At 43.7% G+C, this 19,206-nt stretch overlaps 1 protein-coding gene and 2 long non-coding RNA genes across 5 annotated transcripts in view; 1 reads left to right on the top strand and 2 right to left on the bottom strand.

Annotated features, from left to right (window-relative positions):
• The window catches only part of LOC143930339 (uncharacterized), an 892,155-nt gene that overhangs the window by 485,690 nt on the left and 387,259 nt on the right, over nucleotides 1-19,206 (bottom strand). The window lies entirely within an intron of this gene.
• Nucleotides 1-19,206, top strand: part of CCSER2 (coiled-coil serine rich protein 2) — a 182,706-nt gene that overhangs the window by 109,103 nt on the left and 54,397 nt on the right. For all 3 annotated transcript variants that reach the window (XM_077454593.1, XM_077454594.1, XM_077454592.1), the window contains exons 6-8: nucleotides 5,890-6,031; nucleotides 15,794-15,998; nucleotides 17,503-17,589. In XM_077454593.1, the coding sequence (XP_077310719.1) occupies nucleotides 5,890-6,031; nucleotides 15,794-15,998; nucleotides 17,503-17,589 (434 nt within the window). The remainder of the gene's footprint in view (nucleotides 1-5,889; nucleotides 6,032-15,793; nucleotides 15,999-17,502; nucleotides 17,590-19,206) is intronic.
• LOC143930337 (uncharacterized) lies at nucleotides 990-1,944 on the bottom strand. Its single transcript, XR_013262755.1, has 2 exons — nucleotides 1,487-1,944; nucleotides 990-1,194 (listed from the first exon to the last, which is right to left on the bottom strand). It is a non-coding gene; the product is annotated as an uncharacterized LOC143930337 (long non-coding RNA).

Below are 19,206 nucleotides of genomic sequence, written 5' to 3' on the forward strand. Positions count from 1 at the left end.
TGCCACCAGATGTGGATTGTCACTTGCCACGTCTCCTGCCACCAGATGTGGATTGTCACTTGCCACGTCGCCTGCCACCAGATGTGGATTTTCACTTGCCACGTCGCCTGCCACCAGAGGTGGATTGTCACTTGCCATGTCGCCTGCCACCAGATGCGGATTGTCACTTGCCAACCCAGTCCCTGCCCCCCCCCACCCCCCCAAAACGCACAGAATGTCCAGCAGATGAGCCCATGGTAACTCACCTGCAACTGCGGTCACTGGTGCCTGCAGAATCTCCCCCTGCACGCACTTCTGGCTGTCAGCTAAGAATTGGGGGGAGGTGGCGAGGGGCGGACAGCAGTTCTGTGGTGCCCGCGGGATCTCCCAGTGTTCATTAGGCAACTGTCACTGGCCGCAGCTTCTGGCTATGAAAACACGACCACAAGATCTCCTTCCGGCTAGCAGGTCTCTTCCCCTTATGTTCAGTGGAGAGCGGAGGAGCCTCTGACCCGGACAGCTAATTGGTTTCTCTCTTCAGTGTACAAGTAGACAATTCGCTTGTACACAGATGCCGGTTGGCTACCCAGGTCCGAGGCCCCTCCTTTTTCCACTGAACATAAGGGTTAGAGACCTGTTAGCTGGAAGGAGATCTTGTGGCCTTGTTTTCATAGCCAGAAGCTGAAGCGGCTGATGACACTGCCAAAAAAATCCCGATGCCCGGGAAAATCTGTATGGTTGGCATGTATATCAGGAATATGTAGTGTTGGGGTAACAAATGCTTTAAGGCCGTACACATAATCAGAGAATCATATGAAATCTACTGCTTTCAAAGTGATAATCTGATCGTTGATACACAGCTTTCTAGAGCAGATCACGACAATTCAACCCGATATCTGATCAGACGAGCATGGAAATTTTTTTTTTGTGTGATACCAGATTGTACAATTTTCAATCAACCAGTACAGTTTATCGTTTGAAAATTCAATACAAATAATCTCTACAACACATTACATCACTTCCGAATATTTATTCTGTCTTACGAGAAATTATCATAACTTTGAGTAAACTTCATCTTTGATATGAGATTAGCATTCAACAACAAAAAAAAAATGGAAGATCGTTCGTGTGTAGCAGGCATTAGGGCTGGCGATTTGCAGGTCCCGTGTACCACCTTCTGTTACTTCTGTAACTGGTTAGCTGAACCAGTTTACACTGAAAAAAACGACATCACAATTATGCCCATTAGAATTGTTATACTGTTTCCTCCTAGAATATTTTTCAGATGATGTGTTAAGCCTTTGTAAGTAGCAGACAAGCTAATTAATGAATGTTTTAGTTTTTTGTCATGCAGACCAAGCGTGATTTTACATGAAGAATCCTGCTTCGCGTCTTTAACCCCTTAATCTCACCAATCCTTTTCCTACAGGAATGCGGTGCTTGTTAACCTCCCATGGTTGATTGCAGCAGCAGTTCTTATTAAAATAAAATCAGATGTTTTGCTTACATTCTCGACGTCTAGCGAGGAAGTCTAGGAATCCAGTCGGTAAAGTCTGTGCTGTGTGGCAGAATCCTTCCCGCATCAAGTTTTCCTGAGTGTGAGAGGTGCTGCTATTTAAAGCCTCCGCTCTAGTGTGCTAGCTATGCAAGTGGTTAGTTAAGGCAGAGTTTTCAAGTCACAGGACAAAACTGGGCCCCATTCCCAGCCGCACGGAGGGTGGGAATACAGTAGGAAGGAAGGCCTGTTTGTTAAATGTCTTGTATGCAGTATGCAGGACTGAGAAGAATGACACAATGTTTCCCTTGTGTAACTCTGCTGTTTGGGTAAGTAGCTGATGGCGTCTAGATGGAAAAGTTATGTGTAAACGCACTTATCATGGTCGTCTTCCTTCATCTCTGCTGTCTCTGGTATGTTGGTTTCTACAGTACGATATGTACTTTCTTGGCCTGAGAGTTTTCAGCTTGCTTTATATTGGCTTCTTAGACAAGTTAAACTTTTTAGGACTTGTTTTTATGTTGTTTTGAACACTCTGCTAAATCCTTATTAGTGAAATGGGAGGTTTTTCACTTTTGTGTTAGATGAACGGCCATGAAACAGCAGACTTTTCTCTGAGAATTCTTGCTTGCTGCATTCTTTCTGGGAAAAGAACATTGCATCTTTGTGTCGCAGATTTCGTGTTCTGTATAGTGTGCATTTTACTGCTGTTCATATGTAGATGATGTGAAAAAGGAATATATATTTTGCTGTTTTTAGCTTGGTGGTTGGCTTTGATTTCAAGAGATGGCATCAGAGAACAAAATTCTGGACTTGTCGTTTTGCACCTAGTGTATGTAAACTCTCACAACTTCCTTTCGGACAAATAAATATATATCATTAAAAGCATTTTGTTATATCCATTTGATAAGTGCAAAAAAAAAAAAAAAAAAAAATTGTCATAGATTCAGTGTTGTCCTATGCCCACTTTCTGTAATTAGCCCCTTTAGTTCAAGAATACAGGCAGCCCCCAGGTTACAAACAAGATGGCTTCTGTAGGTTTCCTCTTAAAGCAGTGTCCCGTCCCGTTCCGCCCCCCCACCCCCCCAAAAAATTTTTAAAAGTCAACAGCTACACATACTGTAGCTGCTGACTTGTAGTATTAGGACACTTGTCTGTTCTATAATCCAGCGATGTCGGCACCCCAGTCGATGTTTCCATCGGATGTCGGGTGCTCCCGCCGCCAGGGAACATGGTACGCAACCAGGTCTTTACTGCACATGCAAGAAGAATGCTGTGCTCTCTTACTAGCCCGATGGAAGGAGAAGGAGGAGGGGGCTTCTGACATACCTCGCCGTGGTGGGAACAGGGTACCTGTCAAACACAGGTACCTGCTTCCCCCCCCGAAAGGTGGCAAATTGCAACTCCAGCCAAAAAAATGTTTTAACATTTTGGATAGCATGGGGAAGGATTAACTCCTCTGTAACATTTGTATTGCTGTCTGTGCCCCTGTTCTTAAAGCGTAGGTCCACCCTAAAGTGGACCTTCCGCTCATTGGAACCCTCCCCCCCTCCGGTGCCACAATTGGCACCTTTCAGGGGGGAGGGGGTGCAGGTACCTGTACAGTACAGGTATCTGCATCCACTTCCGGCGTAGATTCTGCAGAAGGTACGCCCCTTTCCGCAGAATCTACGCCCCTTTCCGAAGGTCCCCCGCTGCCTGCTGGGAAACACACAGATCCCAGAGACAGCGGGGACCATCCTTATTGCGCAGCGCGACTCGCGCATGCGCAGTAGGGAACCGGGAAATGAAGCCGAAACGCTCCACTTCCTGATTCTCATACCCAAGATGGCAGCGGCAGCACCCGAGAGACGATCAAGAGATCGGCTTCGGGTGCCGACATCGCGGGCGCGCTGGGCGGGTAAGTGTCATTATTTTAAACGTCAGCAGCTGCAGTATTTGTAGCTGCTGGCTTTAAAAAAAAAAAAAAAAAACGATGGACTCCCGCTTTAAGATTTCACCTCACTTTCTATACCTGTGACAATTAGATTTTGAAAATTTTGGGTTGTTGGGTTGCAAACAAGGATGAGTGATAAAGCTTCAATGGAGAGACACCCTTTAGCTATTATTACTCTTATAGGGGTGCATTTCCCTTTCCCTTTCTATGTTGCCTCTCTCCATTTGTAAGTACGAGTTGTATGCAAGTCAGATGTGCAGTGCCTTGCGAAAGTATTCTGCCCCCTTGAACTTTTCAACCTTTTGCCACATTTCAGGCTTCATAAAGATATAAAATTTTAATTTTTTGTGAAGAATCACCAACTAGTGGGACACAATTGTGAAGTGGAACGAAATCTATTGGATTTTTGAAACTTTTTTAACTAATAAAAAAATGAAAAGTGGGGCGTGCAAAATTATTCGGCCCCCTTGCGTTAATACTTTGTAGAGCCACCTTTTGCTGCGATTACAGCTGCAAGTAACTTGGGGTATGTCTCTATCAGTTTTGCACATCGAGAGACTGAAATTCTTGCCCATTCTTCCTTGCAAAACAGCTTGAGCTCAGTGAGGTTGGATGTAGAGCGTTTGTGATTCAGGTCTGGACTTTGACTTGGCTATTCTAACATCTGGATAGGTTTATTTGTGAACCATTCCTTTGTAGATTTTGCTGTATGTTTGGGATCATTGTCTTGTTGGAAGATAAATCTCCGTCCCAGTTTCAGGTCTTTTGCAGACTCCAACAGGTTTTCATCCAGAATGGTCATGTATTTGGCTGCATCCATCTTCCCCTCAATTTTTACCATCTTCCCTGTCCCTGCTGAAGAAAAGCAGGCCCAAACCATGATGCTGCCACCACCACGTTTGACAGTGGGGATGGTGTGTTGAGGGTGATGAGCTGTGTTGCTTTTACGCCAAACATATCGTTTTGCATTGTGGGAAAAAAGTTTTTGATTTTGGTTTCATCTGAGCAGAGCACCTTCTTCCACATGTTTGGTGTGTCTCCCAGGTGGCTTGTGGCAAACTTTAGACGAGACTTTTTATGGATATCTTTGAGAAATGGCTTTCTTCTTGCCACTCTTCCATGAAGGCCAGATTTGTGCAGTGTACGTCTGATTGTTGTCCTATGGACAGACTCTCCCACCTCAGCTGTAGTTCTCTGCAGTTCATCCAGAGTGATCATGGGCGCATCTTGGCTGCATCTCTGATCAGTCTTCTCCTTGTCTGAGCTGAAAGTTTAGAGGGACGGCCAGGTCTTGGTAGATTTGCAGTGGTCTGATACTCCTTCCATTTCAAAATGATCGCTTGTACAATGCTCCTTGGGATGTTTAAAGCTTGGGAAATCTTGTATCCAAATCCGGCTTTAAACTTCTCCACAACAGTATTACGGACCTGCCTGGTGTGTTCCTTGGTCTTCATGATGCTCTCTGCGCTTTCAACAGAACCCTGAGACTATCACAGAGCAGGTGCATTTATACAGAGACTTGATTACACACAGGTGGATTCTATTTATCACCTTCAGTCATTTAGGACAACGTTGGATCATTCAGAGATCCTCGCTGAACTTCTGGAGTGAGTTTGTTGCACTGAAAGTAAAGGGGCCGAATAATTTTGCACGCACCACTTTTCAGTTTTTAAAGTTTAAAATATCCAATAGATTTCGTTCCACTTCACAATTGTGTCCCACTTGTTGGTGATTCTTCACAAAAAATTAAAATTTTATATCTTTATGTTTGAAGCCTGAAATGTGGCAAAAGGTTGAAAAGTTCAAGGGGGCCGAATACTTTCGCAAGGCACTGTATGTAACTCAGGGACTGCCTGTAATTAGACTGTTGTGAAAATTTTAACAGTCGGAGGCAAAAGATGGGCAGGGCTGATATAATTCAGCCCCATTCACACATGAGCATTTTTGCGGCTCAGCGTGACAACGCTCAGCAATAGTAACCCCATTATTTTCATTACAGGCTGTTGACATCTCTACACTCATTCACTTGAAGCTCAAAAAGGTACAATACATGTGCTTTTTTTGGACTTGTTTCGTGTTTTTGGCTCCATCACTGGAAGTACTTGTAAACACAAGCTGTTTCACGTGTTTTTGCAGTAACCATCTTCCTCTACTCTACTCTCACACAGGAGCTTGCATACATGTGCAAAAATGTGTAAAAACATGCACACAAAAAGGCATTTTCATAAGCACTTACAAGGTGTGACTGAATGCTTACTGCACAAAATTCTGTATTATTCCTGTAATCCTGTATGTTGGTTCACAAGACATTAGGAACTGGGTGCATTTTTGGCAGATCGGGAGATATTGTTCTGTACTTGCAGGGTCTTGAAAGGGATAAATCATTAAATGTAGTTGTATTACAAAGATTTTGATAAATATTTTAACATTTTCATGCGTTTTTTGCAATTGCACTAAATTTTTTGTTCATTAATTGTAGGTGAAGGTGAAAATATGAGCCGTTTTGATAGATCTGAGCGAAGTCTGAGGCAACAAAAACTGTTTTGGAAGAGGAATCCTCCCCGACTTAATGGGCAAGAGCAATACCACCTGAGCAATCCTGAACACTACCACAATGGCAGGTATGAACAGCCATCCACTTCCATACCAGAGGGGGAATATGTGGCTGAGTTATAAAACCAAAAGCAGAAAAGGGAAGATGTTTTGTTCCTTTAAAGAACAACTACATTTATATTGCATAGCCTTTAGTTGAACTACAATCTCAGCATAAAAAAAGCTAATAATGCTTACCTACAGGATCTATGAAATGGAGAGACCACTGCCTCCACCCAGTCATCTTGTATCTTCCATTTTTCTCCTCTCCCAGGACAGCCTCTGAGATACAGGGCTCCTCCCTCCGGGACAGGAAACCTGTATACCCAATTAGTTTAAGAGGTGGTCCTCCAGGCCTCCCTCTTCAGTTTTGTGTTTCCTGCCTGACGGGAAGGAGCGCATTAGGAACCTAATGGGAGCTCCATATCTCAAGGCTGTCCTGGGAGAGCCCCTGGCGTGGACTGACCTCTGCCTGAAGCACCACTCTGTCCTGCCAGGGAAGAGAGGGCCGTTCAAGATCACCGCTGCCATTTACTTAAGGAGAGCAGAACCCCATGTAGCTGCAGATCCCGCTTCCCATGTCCCACTAGCGTCACCTGTATCCTGTTGGCCGCCGGTGCGGGAGACGTTCAGACGGCCACGCTGGTAAGATATCCGGTTTATTCCGGGTACAGCACGCGGCTTGAGGGGGCCGGGCTTCTGCGTTCCAGCAGGAGGAAGTGACTAGGGCGTACTTCCGGCAGAACTGCGTCCCCAGGGGGTGCCGCAAGACATGGTTCCAGTCTCCTGGGTGCGGCGGTGAAGGAACAGACGTTCAGAGAGTTGAAAAAGGCTCAGAAAGACTGAGCAAACACCAGAGACCATGGAGGGTAAATGGACACAGGTTGACTCTGGTTTTGTAGGCTCCAGCACCTCTCAGGTAAGAGTGGTGAGGGCAGACCATTGCTTACACTGGGGGATCAGAGTCCTTTTAGACCTTAAAAATTCCCTCCCTGAGTGGGGAACCTATGGTGATGGGCTGGGCACCTCCTAGGCTTATTCCACACGATGGTGGGGGTCAGGGTTGAAAACTAACGAGAGGTTGTTTGTCTTTTTTTGGCTTTTAGGTCAAAGCCCAAGATAGGACACATACAGCCACCCATAGAAAAATGTGCTGCATGTGGGACTAAGCTAGGTGCCAATTGGGAAAAGCCACTTTGCCCCGAGTTTGTCAGCAGTCTGGGCAAGGATGATTCAGTTGCAGCGTGTCACAAGATCCTGACGTCTGTTAAAGATGAGATTACGTTCACATTCCAGTCTTTCAAGGGAATGATGGATCGGACGCAGGGTCCCTCTTCATCCCTATCCAGGGCAGTGAGTATGCCTTCCTTTTCTGAGCCTAGTCATGAGGGAGATAGGGAGAGGGTACCTAGGTCAGTAACCTCCTCTCAAGCGTGTTCAGCATCCGACTCTAAGGGGGAGGATGATTCCTCCAGAGGGTCCAGATCTAAATTGTCTCTGGACGATGTGGAAGATCTTCTAAACTCGATCTATGACACCTTGGAAATCCATGAGGAGTAGGTTCAGCTCTCTAAGCACGACCTTATGTACCAAGGTTCTAGTGCACATAAGACCAGGGTATTCCCCGTGCATAAATCTCTGATAGTTGATTTTGCTGGAGTGGGAGCAGCCAGAAAAGAAGCTGTTTTTTTCAGGTAGCTTCAAGCGGAGGTTCCCTTTTGAAGCAGATGCTTCTCATCCCTGGAATAAAATTCCTAAACTAGATGCACCGTTAGCCAAGGTCTCTAAAAAGACAGATTTGACCTTTGATGACCAGAGGTCTCTTAGAGATCCCATGGATTTAAGAGGGCTTGGGATGCCTCGTTAATTGGTTTGAAACCAGCCCTTGCAGCTACTTGCGTTGCCATAAATCTGAAATTTTGGCTAATGCAATTACAGTCCCACATTTCGGCTGGCATGTCTAAGCAACAGCCTTTGAAATTGTTACCGTTATTATTCAAGGCAGTTGGCACTCTGGCAGATGCCTCTGTAAAGTTGGAGGCTAGGTCAGCCGCACTAGAGAATGCAGCTAGAAGGGGTGTGTGGCCAAAAACCTGGACGGGCGGGCCGCCTCAAAGCTTAAATTTTGTGGGTTACCCTTTTCAAGTGACCACCTGTTTGGGCCCGCCTCCAGGAGGCGCTTGAACATACTCAGGATGGGAAAAAAAAGCATTTCCTGAAATGAACAAAATTGAGGGAAAATGCTTTTTTCGAGGCCCCAGGTAGCAGGCCCAACAAGACAGGGATGGCCGCCCCAAGAAACATTGGAAGGGCCACAAGGGGCATGGTAGAGGAGGAATCTTATTTAATCCTTCTCAAGTCACCGCAAAACCCCAGTGACTCATGCGTCCCAGTAGGAGGGAGACTGGGGGAGTTCCTCTCACAGTGGACCACTTCAACGTCAAGTCCGTTTATACTAGATATCATAAAGAATGGTTACAAATTGGAGTTTAATTTGGTTCCCCTCTCAAACTTTCAAGTTACCGAGTTACATCGAAAGCTCTGGGACTATTGTTGGGGGATTTAGTGGATCAGAAGGTCATCATTCAGGACCTTCTGATCCACAAAAAGCAGTAAAATAGATCCCCTGCAGCTAGTAACAATAGTGCCCCCCCCCCCCAAGCATCAATAGATTACCCCATCAACAATGGACCACCCGCAACAAAATTCCCCCCAAGTAACATCTTATCATACATCATGGGCTCTTGGCATCAACAACAGATCTCTCACAGCCAGCTTCAATAGACTTTATGGCAGCCAACAACAATAGACCCCTGCTTTAACAGTAGATCTCTCCCAGCAACAACTGACCCCCAGAAATATATAAGGTCCCCCACCAGAAACAGTAGACCTCCTCAGCAACAATAGACCCCTAGTGCTGGAGGTGCCGAAACTGGTGACAACTGCTCCCTTATTTCTTGTCCTGGTGTTTCAGGACAAAGTATGGAAAATTTCTCCATAGGGTCACAGAAAGGGGGAAAAAAAACCTGACAGAAGTGTCAACTGTTCTTCACTCTTTTTGAATACAAATAAAAACATTGGCTGCAGTTAGGCTTTAAAGATAATTTGTCGCTTTGCCCAATCGTGGCAATGTGAAAGGTTCTCATAAAAGCTCACCCCCCCACTCATTGATACTTTCCTGCCCTGCACTCCTCGCTGTGCTCAGTTCCATCATCTGAAATACTTGGTTCTTTCAGGCATGAGAGAGAATATTATCTGCTCCTCTTTCTTACAGGATTCAGTGCTCGGGGTATAGAAGTCAGTTGGCAGGCCCAGACACTGTCATGTGAGGGAGGGAACTGGGCTTTTAATGCTCTGAGCTCTGAAATAGGGTAACTTGGAGCTTACACTGGGTGAGCCACAGCTATGACGGAGGAGCTAAGCTTTAGATTAGTGCTATGGAGAATGAGTATCAGTGAGCTGGGGCTTGGCATTCACAAGAACCTGTTACTTTTCTCACCTACTAATTCTTTGAATTCTTTTACATGTACGTGGCTGTTGGGATCTTGGTGACTGTTTGAATTTACAGGCCTTATGTATTATACGTAAATATGAACAAGCATAAATTGCAATTGGTAAAAGGCACACAGACATACGTGTGTGTACTGTATTTATTTCTGATCGTACATCACAGGACACAGAGCCATAGTAGTTACTATGTGGGTTATAGGCCACCTTTAGGTGATGGACACTGCCACGTCCTAAGACAAAAAGTGCACTCCCTATATAACCCCTCCAACTGCTTGGAGTTCCTCAGTTTTTTCGCCAGTGTCTAAGGTGTTGGTCATGAGTAAAGATGTACCCTAGCCCCAGCAAGGATGGATCAATCCTTGCTGGGGCTAGCTATGCAGACCAGAGCCATTCAAAGTGTCTTTTTGGCTGAATTGAATGGTACCCGGGCCTCCTTTTGCAGAAACGCTTCTCTTTTTAGAGAGCTGGACCCCGGGATCCAGTACTTTTTGGTATTAAGGCCATAAAGTTTTACTGGCAGAGGTGCTATTGCAGGTCCAGGATTGTGGGTTTCCTCGAGGATCCCCAGCTCCTGAAGGTTTAACGGAACCCACCGTGAAGGGTGAAGATTGGGTCTGTTGGTTTATCACAGAAAACCCTGCAGCGGGAAAGGTAAGTGGGGTTTTCTAAGAAATGTTTAAAATTTTCTTATGAATGTCTCCTTTAAATTTACCACTGGTGGCTGTATAGAGCACTTACGTCTCGTGCTTCTCAGAGAGCCATGTTGTGTCCAGAAAGCAGCAGGTTTTCTTTCACCTCCGGCCAGCAGCATGACCTCCGGTAAGCCTGGGGGGGTTCCCTCTCCCCAACAGACACCCCTGTCTTGTACTCTCTCGTATCTTTATTCAGGGTGTAACGTAGGTTAATCCCCCAGTTAGGTCACCCCTGAACCCTTGGGACTTAAATTTAGTCTCGTCGGCTTTACAAAAAGCCTTTTGAGCCAGTTTGAGATATTTCCTTGGTCCTCTTCACAAGGAAAATAATTTTCTTGGTTGTGACATTCTTCTGCAAGAAGAATATCAGAGTTGGCTGCTCTTTCTTGTAAAGAACCATATTTGATTAATCATAAGGATAAGGTTGTATTACGGCCTCATCCTAATTTCTAGACTTGTGCACAACGGAAAATTTTTGTTTCGGTTTGTTGTCATTCGTAAAATACATAATTTCGTTCTGTTATATTCGTTATGCTACATTAATACGTTTTCGGATAATTTATTATTCGTGTAGTGTCGATATTCATTATACTGAATCTCGAATCATGTTGATTTCATTCGTATTCGTTGAAATTCGATATTTATGTACGTATATATATATACGTGGTAATGATTCGTAGTTTGGAAAGTCGTTTGTTTATTGAATCTTTTAACACACACAATGACAATGTCTCTTCTCCTCGGCTCAAATACAATACAACACCCTTCTAACTCGGTTCTCAGGAATGCAATTTGCCAGTAATCCATCCTCCGGCACAAAATTAATCAGCTGATTGGACTATAAGATTTACTTTGAGCTGACCTTTTGTTTCATTAGATCTTTAAGGAATTACAAAATCACGTCAAATTCATTCGTTATATCCGCTATAATTTCTTTTGTATTTGTTACAATTCGTTATTTTTTTTTATTATTTGGATGCATCCGAATGTCCGAAAGATGCAAAATGTGGCCGAATTTTGATTCGTTATGAAATGAATTGCACAAGCCTACTAATTTCTTATCGAAGGTAGTGTCAGGTTTTCATTTTAAACCAGGACATTGTTCTGCCTTCATTTTTTTCAGAACCTCTTTCTGTGGAAGAAAAGTCACTACATTCTCTTGATGTGGTGAGAGCGGTCAAGGTCTATTTGAAAGTGACCACTCAGATTCGTAAAACAGATGTTTTGTTTGTGTTGCCAGACAGTCCTAAAAGAGGACAGGCAGCATTGAAATGTACTATTTCTAAATGGATTCATCAAGTGATTGTTCAAGCTTATGGTTTAAAGAGGAAAATTCCTCCTTTTCATATTAAAGAGCACTCCACTAGGGCTGTTAGTGCTTCTTGGGCAGTGCATCACCAAGCCTCCATGGCTCAGTTCTGCAAGGCCGCAACTTGGTCTTCAGTCCATACATTTACCAGATTCTATCTAAGTAGATGTAAAAAGTCATGAGGATATTGCCTTTGGTCGCAGTGTACTGCAGGCAGCAGTATAAGTCTCCCTCCCTTCAGTTGCCATTGATATGGGACGTCCCACATAGTAACTACTATGAATCTGTGTCCCGTGATGTACGATAAGTAAATAGGATTTTTATAACGGCTTACCTGTAAAATCCTTTTCTTTGAAGTACATCACGAGACACAGAGGTCCCTCCCTTTGGTATACACGTGTATTGCTTTGCTCCAAACTGAGGAACTCCCAGCAATGGGAGGGGTTATATAGGGAGTGCACTTTTGGTCTTAGGGCGTGCCAGTGTCCATCACCTAAAGATGGCCTATAACCCACATAGTAACTACTATGGCTCTGTGTCCCATGATGTACTTCAAAGAAAAGGATTTTACAGGTAAGCTGTTCTAAAAATCCTATTATTACACACAAAGGTGTTTGATTTTTATTTTATTTTTTATTTTAATTTGTACACACGGTTAAACCCTTCCTTGGCAGCAAGATTTCCTAACTTTGGGAAATGATGCTGGGTTCTAAATAAAGCATTTCTAATATTACAGCAGCAACAAGTCCCTCCACTTCATTTCCATTATTAAAATAGGCTTAGCATTAATTAGTCTAATGTATATGCCATAATTAGTAGTCAGAATTCCATACATATTAACACCTTCAACAACATAAAAGTATTATTGATACACTTCTCTGTACGGTGTAATGGTTGACTCGATCCATTTGGATAAAATTATCATCAGTGTTCTTTTTATATTTTGTGTTGACCTTTTGCAGCTATCCAAGCTGTGTTATTTTTGCTATTGATTTCACTGCAAGGAGACAGAAGAGATGGAATCTTCTTCAAAAGCTTGTGTATTTCATGTTGGCAAAATAAAAAAACTTTGATATCCTATTGATTGTGCCAGAGATGGCTTTTTAAATAAGTATTTATACCACTCTGGCTAAGTGCTCTACTCCTATTGTGTTGTGACTTTAATTATCATTGTCCTTCTAAATGGAGCACCCTCACATCATTGTCAATTGTGTCATTTCTTCCTTTTTATCTCTCTGCCCGCAACATATGTTCCGTTTTAATTTCCCATAGAAAATTATTCAAAGCATTTTAAAATTAACATGCATGATTTAGTGTCAACAATATCACATTCAGGCGTGCAACATAATAGGTGTATATAGTCATTGTTATAATAATGATCTGCTTTTTCAAAGAACAGTAGATTCCCAGCCAAATATTTTTTTTCCTAGTTTTAGACAGAGCAGGAAAGCGTGAGAATCTCTCGTTAGGTTTTTGTACATGGAGAGTATTTCTCTATGGGACTTTAAAGGGAACAGACAACTACTAAGTGTAATAATGCATAGTAAAGTGTTTATTAGGAGAAGGGAAGTATGTAGGTGAACAGCCTACATGTATGTGCAGGGACAACAAATGTACGTTATAAAAAGTATACAGGATGCAAACAGTATGAGCACAAATACAACTATAGCAATTCCGACGCGCTTCGAGTGTTGACTCTTCTTCAGGGAATGAGGATCAGCATATACATATGTATCTATAGAGAAAAAAACAGTATAAGAAAGACATGGCTGGTTCATATACAAAGGTGATACAATGATAGCTGATCAAGTATGCACACATCTTAGGTAGATTGAAGCATGATATATTGACCCTGTGATGTATCTAGCAATTGTCACAGTGCATCCAAAACTTAAAAGTAAGAAGTCCTTGGTGCCGGAAGCACCAAGGTAGGGAAAGTCACTGCTCAGCACAGAGGCCCCGACCTGGAACTGAAGGCGAGGTTCGTCAAGCCCCTCCCACACACCAAACAGAGGATCCCCAACAAAGGGCATCAGCGAGGTCCACCCTGAGGGGCACCCAACGGGCCGGATGTAGAGGGCTGTAAAGGGACAAAGGGGAAGGGTGTATAGTAGCCAGTATAAGGTGTGTATGCTGTCAGTGGCATGACGGCTATGCTAAACTAGTGTATTAGCAGGGAGCCATTGGGAGGGACCCCCCCGAATATGGCCAGGAATGTGTCGGTGTCCTTCCCATAGCCACAATTAATACAATAAGTAGTAAAAGGCACCGGAGCAATATGAAGGGGGGGGGGGGGGGCTATTTAAACCCGGAGTACCTGTTATGAGGCCAAGACGGTGTGCTAGAGACAGCAGAAAATGTGGTCAGGGTAACAGGGATCATCCACCTTACTTGTTAGGTTTTTGTTACTGTCTGTGTGCCCATTAAAAAGACCCATTCTCACTCTGTCATGGTGACTATTGCCACAAAGTAAAAACTAGAGGAAATCCTACATTTTACAGTTGTCAATCTATATGTCTTCCAATGTGAACACTTAATCTGAAGAAGTGAAATTTTCCTCAAATTTTTGGTGATTTTTTTAGAACGCAGCGTTTTTCCAACGTGCCTGTAGCTGGTGTTGTTGATTGTCCCTTGTGTCTTTAAAGCAGAGCAACAGAGTTATGGTTATGGTGCGGTGTGGGATGGGAAAATGTTGACAGATTTTTGCACTAAACCACAGCTCACTGGAAGGCTTTTTATGTTTCAATAATTCAATAAACAATACTTCAATAGTCCAAGAGTCAATAGGCAGAGGAGTCTCATATAAAAAGACGGCAGGCCAAATCCAGGAGCGATCCAGATTCAGCACAGTTTAAAGGAGGACCCTTAAAGGGATTGTAAAGTGATTTTTTAAATTATTTTAAATAACAAACATGTTATACTTACCTCCACTGTGCAGCTCGTTTTGCACAGAGTGGTCCCGAACCTGCTCTTCTGGGGTCCCTCGGCGGCTGTCTCGGCTTCCTCCCGCAGATGCTTCTCATGTTCATGCGAGCTCCCTCGCATGGTGAGAAGCATCTGCGGGCGTGCTCCCGTGATACAGCCAGCGGCTATAGCCGCTGGCTGTATCACTCGGCCCCGCCCCCGGCGCTCCGCATCAGTGGATGTGATTGACAGCAGCACGAGCCAATGGCTGCGCTGCTTTCCATCCATCTACTCCAGCCAATCAGGGGCCAGGCTGAACAGTGGAAAGGACGTCGGGGGACGAGCATGGGACTTTCGAGGGGTGAGGTAAGTAAAACGGGGGGGGGGCTGGGGGCGCAGGCACTGTCAGATGTTTTTTTCACCTTAATGCATAGAATGCATTAAGGTGAAAAAACATTTACCTTTACAACCCCTTTAAAAGCATGTACCTTTGGAGTATATCAAGGCTCGACTCCTTTTAATGAGAGCAGAGCAAAAGAATAGGTGCTAGTACGATTGCCCTCCAGGGCAGCCGAAAATAAATGTCAAAAACACAAGCAGCCCAAAATAAAATGACAAAAAAACAAAACGCAAGAGAGAAAAAAAGGGGAGGGGGGAAGAGGGATGGGAGGATGGAAGAGAAGCGAGAATGAGGAGGGAAAAGAGTGCCTTGGAATGCCACACCGGCCTAATGACTACAACTGAGGAGAGCGGAAGGGAGAGACGGGTCACTGCTGTAATGCCCTCTAATCTGGTTGATAGTAGTCTATCCATGGAGACCAGACCTTCAGGAATTTATCATATTTATCTTCTAGCATGGCTGTCCATTTAGCTAGCATGGCTGACCTCCTGGAAACTCAGTATGGGCGATTTCCAGTAATGAGCAATAATTTGATTAGTGGCAATAAAGAATATTTTTTTTTTTCTTTTACTCATCACCTGTATAGTTTATATAGTAAGGCCTCAGCTGGGTCCTTCTTTAGATTACAGTGGAGGAGCGTGTTAGTCGAGATGTACACCCAAATTCATAGCCTGCGAGCCTTCGGTCAGGTTCACCATACATGTCAAAAACGGAGAGGAGAGTCAGAAGGCTGTTTTTCAAGTGTGAACAGGGCACACAGAAAACACTTGTCTGTTTTAAGCTGCTTTTTTTTTTTTGCACACCACTACGCACGCATGGTATGCACAGGCCGTATAGAAAACAGTGCCCTGTTTACAACATACATGTGTAGTGGTGTGCAGTAAGTAAAAAGCAGCTTAACGGACAGGGTGTGTGAACAAACCTTAAAGTGGCCTAGATGTAAAAATGAGTTGATATCTATAATTCTGTATTACAGAGGATCATCTTGCTTGGAGTCTCCATCTGATCAAAAAGATAGCTATGGAAGTCCCTATTGTAGTCCGCTGTCACCAAGGTCTCCGCAGGCAATTGGCTTACAAGAAAACACTGTCATGCTGGATGAAATGACTCTCCGACACATGGTCCAAGACTGCACTACTGTAAAGACGCAGCTTTTAAAGCTAAAGCGGTTACTGCAACAAGTAGGTTGTTCATTGAGCACTGTGAAAGATGTCATTAGAAACTTTTAAGGGCTTATGTCTTGCTAGAGATCCCATCACTGGTGACAAGTCGCCAGCAACAAGATCGCACACAGACCAAGGTAAATATTTACTTGGTTCCACGCACTGCTCCCTCATGGGCTGAATGAGAAATACTGCAGAATGTCGCACACAAGTGACAATGTACTCATCCTTACAGCGGGGGAGCACCTCATGGAACAGGTTGAATATTTGCACAATACACAGTAATCTTGTTGATGACAAGTTGATTGCTAGTGTGATGTGGCCCCATGTAAAAGAAATAATGTAGATGTATCCTAACTCCTACTTGTCAGACCAGATCTAAATGAGCCTCTTTCTATAGGCAGACCCCTCTCTCACTGAACTTCTCATTTTTGATCTTTTAGCTTTTGTTCCACACGCACAATAAAAACAAAAAACACTAAGACCCCTTTCACACTGAGATGCCCCCGGATGTCAGCGGTAAAGCGGCACTATTTTTAGTGCAGTTTTAGCGGCACTTGGGCTTTTACACTGGGCTTGCAGCTGAGGCTTTTTTCAGGTGCTTTACAGGTGCTTTGTTTAGCACTGTAGAGCCTGAAAAATGCCTCGCTGTGAAAGGGGTCTTAAACCCTTACTTTTTGGTTAATTATTGCATAGTTACATAGTAGGTGAGGTTGAAAAGTCAATCAAGTCCAAACCATATTGCTCCATATTTATAGTTTACTGCACCCAGGCGATCTAATGAGGCGATGTATGTTTCCAAGAGGGAAATAGTGACTACATTCCCTATGATTTCATAGAACGTGGTATTTTTTTTTTTTTTGTTATTTGCGGTTACATTTTGAGGATGAGCTGCCTCCTCTTAATGTCAAACAGTACTGCTACAGTACAGCTACAATCACCTTAACCATGGGAAAGTATTGACATGCTGTGCTACATAGAACAGCTATTAGCTTAGTTGCCAATTAGTGGCTGTGAGTGGGTAATGACTAGGTGCTGTGGAATCATGACCACACACACACACACAGAACAAAGCATCAACCGTGACTATCCACAGACTACATAGAGAAGGAAAAACGACCAGGCGACATTATTACCCTGTAGTGTATGGGGCTTATCCATCCCCTTTCAATATGCTCTGTTGGCCAGTAAAGCTACCATCATATAAGAGGATAAATCACATTCATGTATTCGTCTATGAACGTTTTGATAAATGACAAGTATAATTTAATTATGATGCAGAACAGTGAGTTCACTGACCTGGATATATTGTTTTGCTGATACATTTACATATATCTTTAGCAGGTAAAGCAGTGTATGTAGCTGTGTGCCTGGAGGTTGGCCTTAAACTCGTGTGCTAGCAATCCTTGTTCTGACATGTGATGTTCCTTCTGTGTCTTGTAATAAAACTTTAATCTGTAGAATGTTGTATGGGCTGTGTAGCCATTAAACAAGTGATCATTTTGCTTATTTTATTTAATAGGAGGATGACTCAGAGTCACCAGTACAAGACTTGCAGCTATTCATCCCAACTACGATTGAGCAAACAGAGGCAGAGACACATTTAAAGGTAGATTGTTCTAACTGGTGTACAAGTTCCAGTGATTACTTGCTTCTCATATATTTTAGATGCACAATAAATACCATCTTTGAGCATTCGCTCCCCTCAGAAGGGGCCCTGCACGGTCTGCAGTGGAAGCTGTCTACAGCAACATGCAAGCTTATAACTTTTTGACAGTCTGTATTGGGATTAAAGCGGTTGTTAAGTCAGAAGGGTTTTTATCTTCATGCAGTCTATACATGAGCTAAAAAGCCTTCTGTGTGCAGCAGCCATCCCAGCACCCCCTAATACTTACCTGAGCCCCATCTTTGCCCAGTGATGTCCACGAGTCTCTTGGCTGTCTGAGACTCTCCCTCCTGATTGGCTGAGACACAGCAGATTCGCCATTGGCTCCCGCTTTTGTCAATCAAATTCAGCCAATTGGGAGAGCGAGGGGCGGGGCTTGGCTGCAACTCTGTCTGAATGGGAGCTGTGACTTAGCTTGAGTGCCCCCATAGCAAGCTGCTTGCTGTGGGGACACTCAACAGGAGTGAGGGGCCAGGAGCAAGAAGAGGGACCCAAGAAGAGGAGGATCCAGGCTGCTCTGTGCAAATCCACTGCAACAGAGCAGGTAAGTATAACATGTTTATTTTTATTGGAAAAAAAAAAAAAGACGAGACTTTACAATCACTTTAAGAAGACATGTAGACACAGCCTGGATGATTTTACTCCACTTTCAATGACAAGAGTTCCCAGCCATTATTTTACCTATACCCTTGGGTATACTGCCTCATCTGGTCTATAATTATTTCTAGAGGAGTGGCATAGCTTGTTATGAAGGTACCACAGCATGTTTAATTGCCTAATTACCTGTGTGGCATTCTGTGCTGAGGTTGAGCTTGGTAAAAGGAAAGATTGTGCTTTTGCATTTTTTACTATTTCCAGTTAGAACTACCTGCAATAGCAGATGTTTGTATACCTCCCTTCCTTTTTTCATTGGGTCCTCGTTTCCCTTCACAATTTAGAAAGCAAAGATTTTTCCTTTTGTTTATAAAAGATTTTATTGCTCTGTTAGTGTAACCTGTTGGTCCCCTGATCACAAATTTGTGAAACACCCACGTCACATCCAACTGTGGATTCTGAAGCAAAGGTGCCTAACATTTTGTCAGTCTGTCAGAAATCCTCCAATCCTCCAAGAAATCCTAAATTTCGGTCAGCAGTTTCACCCATACAGAGGAAAACTGTTTACTTTATAATGGTGGCTGTGCGTTCCCTTTAAAATTAGAGGATCCTATCTTTTACTTCTCCTAAGTGTGTCTGGCCTCTGTTTTCATAGACCTTAATGTTCTGCTAAGATGTTTTCTCATCCCACTCTGTAGTATTTCCTACACTTTAGCCAACTGGCCCAAATCCTTAGACTATATTCACCCTGAAAACCAAAACAGGAGCCTGCAAAGCATTGCACCTGCTATCAGTGGATTGATGGTGCATTGTCAGGCTCCTGCAGACTCTTCCTCCAGCTCTCTGCCCATACCTTTGTACAGGGTGTCAGAGTGCTGGAGGAAAATTCAATTGACTACAAGCGGGGCCTATGCTACCACCAGACGGACTAGGCAGTCGCAGGATACATTAATGTAGTCCTGTAAC

Source organism: Lithobates pipiens, unplaced genomic scaffold, assembly GCF_037356315.1.
Source record: "Lithobates pipiens isolate NorthernLeopardFrog02 unplaced genomic scaffold, aLitPip1_a1.2 Scaffold_25, whole genome shotgun sequence".
Classification (NCBI taxonomy): domain Eukaryota; kingdom Metazoa; phylum Chordata; class Amphibia; order Anura; family Ranidae; genus Lithobates; species Lithobates pipiens.